Source organism: Ipomoea nil, unplaced genomic scaffold, assembly GCF_001879475.1.
Source record: "Ipomoea nil cultivar Tokyo-kokei standard unplaced genomic scaffold, Asagao_1.1 scaffold2387, whole genome shotgun sequence".
Lineage (NCBI taxonomy): Eukaryota > Viridiplantae > Streptophyta > Magnoliopsida > Solanales > Convolvulaceae > Ipomoea > Ipomoea nil.
In genome coordinates, this window is record NW_017618815.1 from 1237291 (window position 1) to 1249394 (window position 12104).

The window sequence follows — 12104 nt, forward strand, 5'->3', positions numbered from 1 at the left end:
TTTTTTGCTTAAGGTGCGTGGGTTTGTGCTTAATGTGAGTAGTTGCTGAAACTTATATGCGTGAGTTTTCTTCTTAATGTGTGTTGTTTTCCTCCTTAAGGTGCGTGATTTGTATGCTTAAGGTGCGTCAGTTGTGTGAAACTTAAAGTGAACCATTTTTAAAACCTTAGGTGTGTGGTTTGTGTTCTTAAGGTGCTTTGTTATGTGTTTAAGGTGTGTGATTTGTGTATTTAAAGTGTGTGATTTGTGTTCATAAGGTGTTTTGTTTATGTGCGTAATGTGCGTGAGTTGTGTACTTAAGGTGCATCATGTTAATGCTTAAGGTGTTCTTAAAGGTGTCACGCTTATATGAATCAAGTGGGAGATTGTTAGAAATGATTATTTCCTAACATTGATTTATATAATAAAGGTTGTAATTCCATAAGGACTCACTGTGATAATTAGTGATGTGTAAAGGCAGAATTACTGGGTGAAGTTCCATCCCTCTCATTCTGTTAAAATTTAAGTTTATAAGAGTTAAAAGATGTATAATGGAAACGGTTATAGGTTTCCTAAAAGGAGGTTTCACATTCCTAAAAGGAAGTTTCTCATTCCTCTTGAAAGATGGTTTCTCATCACATCTATAAATACCTTGGAAACTCTAGGGATCAAAGAAGTTTTCTAGTTTCTAAATTTCCAGTCTCCAATATCATCAGGAGGTTATTAAGGTATACATATTTTCTTGATTTATTCATCTACAGATTACTGCTCCAATGGATTCAAGTAAATTTTACCCTTATTAATGTTTTAATTAAAAATCCATGATCATGAACATTGTTTAGTTGATTGATTTGATTTACATGCGATTCATTGTAAATTGTGCTTCCGCATTCAAATTATAGCGCATAAAGGTTTTATTAACATGGATATGATCTGATTAGGTAAGAAACACGAATCTAGTAGCGGGAAGGAGCTAGACTGGGCAAGAAGGTTGAAAATTTTGAAGGGAGCTGAGTAGCGAGGTTCAAGGTATATCTGTACAATGTACTTCCCAGCATGAGCGTACCAAACGGCCACCTCAAATCCTTCAACATTCTCCTGGATCCCTCGTACGAGCCCGTAATCAACGACTACGAGCGGTTGTCAATCATGAAACAAGAGCACGTGGAGGAGCACATGATCGCGTACAAGTCACTGGATTACAAGCGGGGTGGTCGGGTGAGCAAGAAAAGGGAGGTGTGAGCGCCGGGTGTGTTGATCCTAAAGATCTTGATAGAAAAATCCTTGCGACCGTGGACACGGTGACGTGGGTGCAGTCCATCGTGCCCACGGTGAAGGCTTTGGACCTGGAGATGAGAGGGGTGAATATGAGCCTAGAAGGGGAAGTGGTGAAGCTGTTGAAAAAGTACACAATATAATATTCATCATCATCACCATGCAATGCATGCATGGATGGAAATGGCATCTTAACCGTCAAAGTTGGTGGGGTATGAGGGATTAATAAAATAGCCACCGCCGTAGGGAGAAAAGGAGGAAGCAAATCCGTCGGCGTAGTTCATTAGTCCAGGAGAAAACTCTGGCACTAGAAAACCCTGCTGCACCGCATAGTTGTTAAACGATATGTGGTCGATAGGTGGCAACGGCGGTAGGGGATGGGTGGTCGCGCGGCCATACTCCTGCTGCTCACGGTAGCCGATTACGAAGTCGGTGAGAACCTCGGCGTAGTTTCCCAAGCCAAGGGCGCGCATCGCCTAGATGACCGTCTTGCGATGCTCTTGCTGGGAACGCTCGTTAGCCTTGGCGGTGACGTAGTGGATGAACTCCGTCACGCATTTCTGGACCGCATGTTTCCAGTTGGGATAGCACTGCGCATGATTTTGAGGATGTTCGACAAAGGCATGTCGTTTTACGGCGCACGCCTCCATTGCTAAGTGGGCGTTGCCGTGTTGTCGTTCATGTTGGCATTGTTTTCACCTGCGGGCATTATATTCAATAACATTAAATTTAACAAAAGCAAGATTATAAACTATAAATGTTGAATAATTATATTGCATAACGAAATGAAAATCCTACTGGAGTTGCTCATTCTAGCTTGTGAAGTATAGCTAGTAAGGAGATTATAGTGAAATGAATATAGATGTATGTTATTGAAACTTAGTGACATCCATATATATAGATAGGGAGGAGGATCATGCACGCAGCCCGCACAAACGTAGCTCACACGGAGTTAACTCAGTGATTCAGTGGGCAGTATTTGAATAATGAAGGGCGAAGGATCACATTTTCCTTTACGCTCAATCACATGGAAATCATTTGCTTACACATGGGTTCGTTAGGTATATACTTAGCATTATATTATTCAGATTCAAGGGGTTGAAAAATAAATATGTGATGATAGAAGCGGTATTAAGAAGATAAATCCTTTAATTTTTATAAAAAAAAAATCAGATAAAGAAAAACAAAGAATATGAGCTCCTTTATTTGTACAATGCCATATGAGCTCTTCTGACTCTCAGAGTTACTGATTTACGACTAAACTTGGCATAATCAACTCAGAAGACCCATTTGGCATTAAGTCTTACTTGTACATTTATAAAAATAGAAAACAAGCATCTAGACTAGTTATGTTGATGCACACAAATCTATGACTTACCTCATTTAGTAATTTCTAGGACAAAAGGAGTATCATACCTTTAAGTTTGAAGTTCAAACTTATATAAAATAGAAAACAAAGAATCCAAAGAATGAATAATCAAAAAATTGGTGTCATTCATTTCAAAAAAAAAATAAAAAAAAATAAAAAAAATAAAAAAATGAAAAATGAAAACTTGAAATAAACGCGATTAAAAAGGTAAATGAATATATGGAAAACAACACCATTAGGGTCCAAAAAAGGCATACACAAAATGTTACTAGCAAAAAGTGTCCCCAAAAAAAAAATGATAAGAAAGTTGTTCATACATAGTTTATTGGTACTAACCAATACAACTCGTACAAGTATTTGTAGTTATACAACCTAAAGTAAAACTAATATCACTTGACCATAATATATGGCAAAAAAACACGAATGTGGTCTAAAAAGGGCCAAGACAAAATGTTGCTAGCAAAAGTGTTTAAAAAAAAAAAAAAAAAAAAAAGGTGCTCATGCATAGTTAATTATCACCAACCAATTCATTTAAGTATTTGTTCTTGTTAATAGTATTTGTTGGTCCCGGTAGGGTCGAAAGAAAGTTTAGAGAGGGGGGGGGGGGGTGAATAGACTATAATCGATTTTTCAAAGTTACTCCTTTCGGAGTGATGCACAACGGAATAAGGTTTCGTCTTTTAGTTTTACTTTGCACACTTTCGTTAGAAGTTATTACTGTTTGGTCGACTGCAGAGGGTTGTTGATGTAGGTCTCAATGAGAGTCTTGGTTGAAGAAGCATCAGGTTGAGTAACTGGAGGTGGGGCTTCATTCTGAGCAGGAGCTGGAGGAGAGTTTTTAGCAGTGGGAAGATCCAATTGAGCGTTTGAACTCTCTCCATGGCATGGATTACCTTGTGCATATCTGATTCGTCTTAGCTTTTCTCGCTCACGTCTAGCAACATCCTTAGTGTTGGACATTCTTGAAGACACAAATTTCTTCCCTTTATCCATTTTCTTGGAGACTTGGATGTGTTTGAAACCTTGTTGAAGCAAACCCTTTATATAGAGGAACTGAGGTCACGGGTTATGATATCTCCAAGGTGTGACATATCAGAGTGACATGTCACTGAAACTCTTTTCCAGTTCGAATCTTAGAAGCATTCAAAAACGTCATTGATTGTAGAGAGAATACTCATTATTTCCAAGGCAAAGATTGCTTCTTTCTGGAGTATTCCTAACGCACGCTGCATAGATCGAATATTGATGATGCGTCACAAGCTGAATAAAAAACGATTCATTTTCTTTGATGATTTGATACGAAACAAATAAAGTTTCGTACACACATTGGTAATTATAGAGATGAATCAAAGAAACATTATTTCATATTAAGGAACTTAGGGGGGCTAGGACAAATATTTTGTCATACAGAAACATCCTTAACATAGATACGAAAGGAAGGCTACTTCTTCTCTTTTCCTTTCGAGCTCTTGCTTGTCTCCCCCATTGGTCGGGAGATATTTGGCCATCTCTCGGATGAGCCATTTTGAATTTTCTGTCCTATTGGAGCCGGAAGAAGAAATGGGTCCATCTTCAGTATCATCGCTGAGTTCTGGTTCACCATCATAGGTGCTCAGAAATGTGAGATAATCTCTGTCAAAGTTTGGGTTTTTCCAATATTCCTCATATTGGAAAGCTCTTCTTGCTGGTACAGGAGGCGGTGCTTCTTGGTGATCCACGACCGGAGAAGCGTATTCAGGATCATCTGCCAAGAATCCTTCATGGTGTTGAAATGGCTCACTGTCAGAGGAGACTTCCAGGGGAGCTCTCATGCTATTCCTGGGATAGAGATCGCCTTGTTCTTCTCGAATCTTTCGTGCAACTTCCTTTTGCCTTTTGACAGCATCTCGGGTAACCGGTTTGCGAGGAGGCATGGTGATTCCTTTCTTTTGAAACCCTTGAAGTGAGAAGAGTGATTTTCATGCTTGGCGAGTTGAGCTTTTATAGCCAGATATTCGAGAATCACGGGTCTCATTTTTTGTTGGAACAATTGAATGACCATTCAATGAATTAGTGGTTTTCCAATGCGCATTGATTTCATCCTTGACTTCATAACGCATGTTTCCAATATTCTCTGAGTCCTTACGTGTCACGAATTCATTTGACTATATAGTGTATGACTTGACCTTGTTGGTCCCATAGAGAATCTTTCGGTCTGGTCAATCAATAAGCCGAAACCAGTGAGTATATATGAAAGATCATTACGAATCAAATAAAGTTTCGCAATGATGAAGAGATAAACTGCAAATAGATTCATATTATTTATCATTTGAAAATGGACACTTATTACACTTAGACATAATAATAAGAACTTGTGTCCATTTAGGCCATAAGGAAGAAACTCAGTTCTTTTCTTCCTTTTTGGAGCTTGGTCCATCCACAGAGTATGTTGTCTCTTCATCAGAGTCTTCCTCAGCTAAAGCTTCTCTAGCTTCCTTTTTCCAGGTGTTGAGAGAGATGAGAAGGACTTTGCATTAGATTGGATTGACACGAAGGATGTATACAAGGTCCTAAGATGAATGCACAAAATATGAGAGACGTTGTGTCACTTTCAGGTAGTGGGAAGTGAGTCATAGGAAGATTGTCGATGAAGTCTAAGATATCTTTGTCAAAATCTGGATCATCAAGGTCCTTCTTGAGATCTCTTCGATCCTGCTTCGAGAACATTGCAAGTGTCCTTCTGATCTTCTCTGGCTGCTGAGCCCTTTCTTCCTCATCTTTACCCTCTTCTGCATGTGGCATCTTAGATTTTCCTTTCTTTTGGTTATCCATCCTTTGAGTATGATGATAGGCGTAAGAGGCTATTCGTCCTTAAATAGCCATTTCAATTGATCACAGGTCATGTACTTGAGAAGTCAATTTGTTGGAGTCAGTTATGATAACTTCTATGACCATAAAATTCCTCAATGCATTTAATTTCCGTTTCGGAATTTTAAACGCACTTTTTCATCAATGTTGCCCTTAATTCAATATGTCATTATGACTCTTGACCATACGGATGTTTGTAGTAGTTGTGAGAATCTTTCGTTGGTCAAGATTTATATTATGACATAGATGAAAGCAGTGTAAGATCACGAGATTAAGATAAAGACAAACTGAAAGAGCGGGAATTCATTAGGTTTGCAGGAAAGTAAATGATAACATGCCACAAGAATTTTCAAGAGATTAGTCTTTCTTTTTCTTGCTACTGGCAGTGGACCTTAGAGAGGTAGGCAGAGCAGGTGGAGTGCCAGATGGTTAATAGTCGAAACTATCGCTTCTTTCGAGTACGCACTTCACGTCCTTGTATTCGTCTAACTCACTGATAGTGAGGGAGGACACACGAGACTCCAATTCAGTTGGTGGTCGAATTTGAACATGCGAAAGATCCATCAGGCTTTGTGATCTTTCGTGAATAGGGTATCATCGGAAACGTAGCAGGAGATCCGACGTCAGATTTGCTACCCGCCTTTTTGAGCAGCATGATTCTCTCATTTGCAAACTTTCGAGTATGTTCAAGATATTACTCTTGTTTGGCTCGTGAATCTGCTAGAATTTTGTTTATTTCTTTCTTTTGTTCAGCCATCTCAGATGGAGAGAATGTGATCTCCACTCTATCGGAGTGCTCTCTTATTTTGACGACTTTCTCATTTGTTAGCTTTCATGCTTCTTCCAGGTATTGCTCCCTACGAGCAGCATATCTTTCTGATGCCTCGTCCATCTTTTCCTTTCATTTTCCTTGACTCATACCTGCAATTAAAGACACTAAAACAAACTAGAATTCTATAAGAGATTAGTATGAGCTTCTCATTTGAGGAAAGAGGCCTTTTATAGTGGAGAAAAGACGTTATTTTGCGTGAAGATCTCTCCAAGATATTTTCACCCTTCTTTCAAGATATTCTCCTTTTCTGCATGTATTCTCTTCAAGATTTTCTTTTGGAATCTTTCAGGAATCTTCTGCGAATATTTCAGTTCATAAGATAGGATAGACGTTACGGATTTAATCTTTCTACTAAGACATTTCGGTCATCCCAAGTTCATGTCGTAGAGATGAGAATATGTTCTCATTTAATGGCTTTGTGAGAATATCTGCCAATTGATCATCAGTGTTGATGTATTCAAGCAGAATATCCTTTTTCTCAACGTGATCTCGAATGAAATGATATTTGATATCAATATGCTTAGTTCGAGAATGTAGCACTGGATTGTGTGTTATAGCAATAGCACTTGTATTATCAGAGTTAATTCGTACTTCTCGTGCTATAACCCCATAATCTTTGAGTTGTTGCATCATCCATAGTATTTGTGCACAACAACTTCCAGCTGTTATGTATCCAGCCTCAGCAATGCTGGTGGCAATTGAGTTTTGTTTCTTACTAAACCATGACACGAGTCTTCCCCCTAGGAACTGGCAAGTTCCAGAGGTACTCTTTCGGTCAATTCTACACCCAGTAAAGTCTACATCTGAATATCCAACTAGATCGAAAGAACCTTCTCTTGGGTACCAAAGACCGACACTTTGGGTTCCCTTAAGATATCTTAAAATCCTTTTAGCCGCACTTAAGTGACTTTCTTTTGGTTTGGCTTGAAACCTTGCACATACCCCAACAGTGAAAGAAATGCCAGGTCTACTCGCTGTAAGGTATAAGAGATATCCAATAATCCCTCTATATTTTGTTTGGTCCACATCTTTTCCCTCAATGTCGATTTCCATACGTAAAGATGTGTTCGTTGGAATTTTAACAGATGTTTTTCCATCAATTCCAAACTTTCGAATTAAATCTTTCATGTATTTTGCCTGATTGATGAAAATTCCATCAGGACATTGTTTAACTTGTAACCCGAGAAAGTAGTTTAGTTCTCCCATCATGCTCATTTCAAATTTTCCTTCCATGAGCTTTGAGAACTTATCACATAGTTCCGGATTTGTGCATCCGAAGATGATATCGTCAACATATATCTGCACAAGTAGGATATGATCACCATCCTTGATACGAAATAGAGTTTTGTCAACCACTCATTTCGTGAAGCCACAACTGATAAGAAAGTGCGATAATGTATCATACCAAGCATGTGGTGCTTGTTTTAAGCCATATAAGGCTTTCTTTAAGTGATAGACTTTGTCACTATCAATATCAGTTATGAACCCTGGAAGTTGTTCCACATAGACTTCTTCTTCAAGAAGTCCATTTAGAAATGCACTTTTCACGTCCATTTGGAACACTTTGAAGTTCTTATGGGCAGCATAGGAGAGAAATATTCGAATTGCTTCAAGTCTGGCAACAGGAGCAAATGTTTCATCAAAATCTATGCCTTCTTCTTGGCAATATCCTTTGGCTAGAAGCCGAGCCTTGTTCCTGACAATTACTCCATCCTCACTCATTTTGTTTCTGAAAACCCACTTGGTTCCAATAACATTCTGATGAGTTGGTCTGGGAACAAGTTCCCAAACGTTGTTTCGTTCAAACTGATGAAGTTCTTCTTGCATGGCGGTGACCCAATCTGAATCTCTTAAGGCATCTTCAATGATTTTTGGCTCTATTTGTGATAGGAAATATGCCATCATGCTTTCGTGCATGGAGGCACGAGTTCTTACTCCTTCTTGAACATTGCCAATCACTTGGTCAGGCGGGTGATCTCTCAGCCATCTTAGATCTGGCTCAAAAGTTGTTGGTTGATTTTGTGCATTCATCTCAAGAATGTAGGGGAGTTCAACATAGATCATAGGTTCAGGTTGAACTTGTGGTGCAGGTGGAGCTTCTCCACTAGTTGTTTCAGTCTGAACTTGTATTTCGGGTTCAATAGATTGAGATTGACATCTCTGATATGATGGAAAAAGATCTTCATGATCTGAATCTTCTTCACCTGCTTGACTAGGTTCAGCTTGCATGCTGAGTTTTCTTACGTCGAGTGATACATTATCTTGTGAGGTCTTTTCAGCACTTTCATTGAATTTAACATGGATAGATTCCTCAATTACCATAGTTCTTTTGTTTAGAACCCTGAATGCTTTGCTTACTGAAGAATATCCCATGAATAACCCTTCATCAGCTCTTTCATCGAAAGCTCTTAGATAGTTCTTCCCGTTGTTGTCAACAAAGCACCTGCATCCAAAGATGTGAAAGTAACTAAAAATAGGTTTCTTACCTTTCCATAACTCGTATGGAGTTAGATCATGAGCTTTGTTGATGAGAGTTCGATTTTGGGTGTAGCATGAAATATTGATCGCTTCGGCCCAGAAGCGTTTTGGCAGTCCTGAGTGTGCTATCATGGTTCATGTAGCTTCCTTCAAGGTTCTGTTTCTTCTTTCGGCTACTCCGTTCTGTTGAGGAGTACGTGCGGCCGAAAGTTGATGGAAAATACCGTTTTGTCCACAGAAGTCCTTGATGACCTTGTTTACGAACTTTGTCCCTTGATCCGACCTGATTCTTACTATACTGGGCTCCTTTTCAGTTTGCAATTGCCTTAGTAGATCTGGCAATGCCTTCTTAGTTTGATTCTATTTCTCATAAATAGTGTCCAAGTATATCTCGTGTAATCATCTACGACAACGAGAGAATACTTCCGTCCACTCAGGCTAGCAGGATCAACTGGACCAAACAAGTCCATGTGTAGGAGACTTAACGAACGAGAATTTGTGTCTGAAGATTTTGATGACTTGAATAAAGCTTTAATTTGCTTTCCTTTTTGACATCCATCACAAATTCTGTCTTTGACATAGTTTACTTTCGGTAGTCCTTCCACAAGACCTCTCTTTGATAGCTTATTGATGGTCTTGAGATTTAGATGACTCATCTTGTTGTGCCATTCCAAGCTTAAATTTGCATTACTATTGGCAACAAGACAAACATTAGTTTTACAAAGTTCCCAAGCAACTACATATATGTTTTTCTTTCATTTTGTCATGAGAACGATGTCACCATCTCCATTGCTAATGACTTTGCACTCGTCTTTGGAGAATTCTACTTTGTAGCCTTTGTCAAAAAATTGACTGGTGCTAAGCAGGTTGAACTTGAGTCCTTCAACGTGTGAGACATCTCGAATGATTACTCCATTTCTAATCATGTCTCCAGTTCCTTTCATTTTTCCACTTGATTCTCCTCCAAAAACAACTTTTGGTCCATCAACTTCTTTGTAATTGCTCAAGTTTGATTTGTCTCCGGTCATATATCTTGAGCATCCACTATCGACATACCATATGACATGTTTTCCCTCATCATCATTTGCCATTAGACATAGATCATCTGCTTCTTCTTCCTAACTGAAGAGGCATAGAAGTCCTTTCTCATCTCCCGAACTCTCACTCTCTGAACTTGAACTTGAGGTGCTTTTTTCGGGTTGAACTTCTTCAGCTGGCTCATTCACTACCATAGCTTTCCTTCTTCTCTCGTGTCGAGAGTTTGTTGATTTTGGTTTTCCACTTCTCTTGCTAGATTCAACAACATCTTTCGGTGAGCTTGTGCTAATATCCTGGTCCTAGTATTTGCGAACCATAGGATGAGGACAATTCGCTTTGAAATGTCCTGGCTTTCGACAATTATAGCATAGCACTTGTGCATCCACCGTCTCTTGCAACAACGACTGAGGAGATCTTTCGTGTTGCCTTCGGTTGGAGGAGTTTGGTGATCTTTGATGATCTTGAAAGTTGTTCTTCCTCATGAACCTTTTCATCTTTTGTACAAACAAAGCAAACTGTTCATCAGATAAAAATTCAGTAGGGTTAGAGTTTGACCTGTTTGATATTGACGGTTGTTGACTTGCAACCAAGGCGATATTCCTCGTTTCAGATTCCTCAGATTCTTTGGACTCATGCTCGAACTCATAGGCCTTGAGATCACTAAATATTTTGCTCGTGTTGGTAGTCTTCATGTCTCGGTGATCCCTCATGGCTGTTACCTTCATCTCCCATGACTTTGGAAGTCCTCGAAGTATCTTTAGGTTCTTCTCCTTTTCGGTTAGCTCATTTCCAAGATCTTAAAGGTCACCCATAAGTTTCGTGAACCTAAGCTCCATATCGGTGATGGTTTCATTTGGCATCATTTTGAAGTCTTCAAATTTCTTCATGGCAACACTGAGCTTGTTGTCCTTTTCTTGCTCGTCTCCTTCTCCTAAACTCATAAGAGTATCCCAGATTTCTTTTGCCGTAGTGCATTTCCGCACTCTCGGAAATAACGAGTCATCTAGAGACTTGTAGAGGATATCTCGTGCAACGTTGTCGAGATTTGCTCTTGCCTTTTCGTTTGAAGTAAGCTGAGACTTCGGTTTTGGAATCATGACTTCTAGGTCTGCTCCTTGAGCAGCCGCTTGTGTATTCACCATCATGACAATGATAGGACCTTCTTTTATAACGTCCCACATTTCATCATGAATAGCCGAGATATGAATCTGCATCCGGACTTTCCAATCATCAAATTTAGAGAGATTAAAGGCAAGAGGCCTAGAACGATTAGCATGATCTCTTTCCATTTTTCTTTTATGAAAATAAGTGCAAAGACGAAAAAGCAGTTTAACCTATATAGAATTTGAAAAGGGGATCTACCAGGCAGTAAAACAAAAACGTTTACCGTACACACTACAAGAAAAATCACGAATCACGACGGAAACATTGCGACAGAGGGTAATCCGTTGTCAATTTGCAACGGTTTTTGCGACGGAACGTGTTCTGTCACGATTTTGCGTTGGAAATGTTAACGGAAATCAATTCTGTAGCAATTTTTGGCGCAAAGTAAGAAAAAGGCCAGGAAATTTTGGCGCCCACATTTTGGTGACGGATTTTGCGACGGAATTAAGTTCTGTCACCACAACGGCGACGGAAAAGGCAACGATTGATGGTGCCGTTGCGGTTTTGCTACAGAATCCGCGACAAAAATAATTCTTTTGCAATATTTGGCGCAAACTTGAAAATATTCCCACGTAATCTTTACACAAAGAGATTGACGACCGAGGCTTACGACGGAATTTGCGACGAGACTTTTTTCCGTCGCGAAAGTATATAAATTTTGAAGTAAAGTTTATTTTTGCTACAAAATGGGACGACAGAATCAATTCCGTCGCCAATATGTTGACACATTGGTGACAGGAAATGCGACGCCCTATATGTTTGTCGCGCTATGACGATGGAATCGGCAACGAAAATTAATTCTGTTGCGATGTTTGGTGCAACGGTAGATTTGACATTTGAGGTTGGCGACGGAACATACGACGACCGTTCTTTCCGTCACTGAAATAATAAATTTTTTAAGTAAAGTTTATTTTTGCTACAAAGTGCGATGACAAAATCAATTCCGTCACCAATATGTTGACACATTGGCGACAGAAAATGCGACGCCCTATATGTCTGTCGCGCTATGGCGCTGGAATCATTAATGGCCGAATGATCGCACCCTCTTTTCTACAATGTCATTGTCCATAACGAAGACCAATATATTCCTAGTGATATTTTGAGATATTTTATAAGATAAAT

At 39.3% G+C, this 12104-nt stretch overlaps 1 protein-coding gene across 1 annotated transcript; it reads right to left on the minus strand.

The window, feature by feature from the left end:
• Nucleotides 1–10615: 10615 nt before the first annotated feature.
• Nucleotides 10616–11107, minus strand: LOC109152145. The gene has a single exon (XM_019299719.1). It carries the CDS (start codon nt 11105–11107, stop codon nt 10616–10618), a length of 492 nt encoding a protein of 163 aa, XP_019155264.1.
• Between the last annotated feature and the right edge of the window lie 997 nt (nt 11108–12104).